This window comes from Penaeus monodon, chromosome 24 (genome assembly GCF_015228065.2).
Source record: "Penaeus monodon isolate SGIC_2016 chromosome 24, NSTDA_Pmon_1, whole genome shotgun sequence".
Lineage (NCBI taxonomy): Eukaryota > Metazoa > Arthropoda > Malacostraca > Decapoda > Penaeidae > Penaeus > Penaeus monodon.
In genome coordinates, this window is record NC_051409.1 from 9739578 (window position 1) to 9739800 (window position 223).

General features: G+C 58.3%; 1 protein-coding gene across 1 annotated transcript in view; it reads right to left on the bottom strand.

The window, feature by feature from the left end:
* LOC119588842 (maltase-glucoamylase, intestinal-like) overlaps positions 1-223 on the bottom strand; it is a 45727-nt gene that overhangs the window by 40442 nt on the left and 5062 nt on the right. The window contains exon 8 of the mRNA XM_037937483.1: positions 79-164. Within this exon, the coding sequence (XP_037793411.1) occupies positions 79-164 (86 nt within the window). The remainder of the gene's footprint in view (positions 1-78; positions 165-223) is intronic.

Sequence of the window (223 nt, forward strand, 5' to 3'; positions counted from 1 at the left end):
ACAAATGCCCCCCAAATCAAAGCAACCCCCTCCCTCCCCTGCTAATAATCCCCAAACATCCTAAACGAGGCCCCTTACCTATTCCTTCTCCATCGTCCCAGAAGAACGTGCCAGAGGCTTCCTGCGACCAGTCCGGGGCGACGACCAATCCCAGGGGCTCCTTCCTGCGTGGGCGAAGGAGGAGAGTCCTTTGAGCCGGCGGGAAGGAGGCTCATTTGCAGTT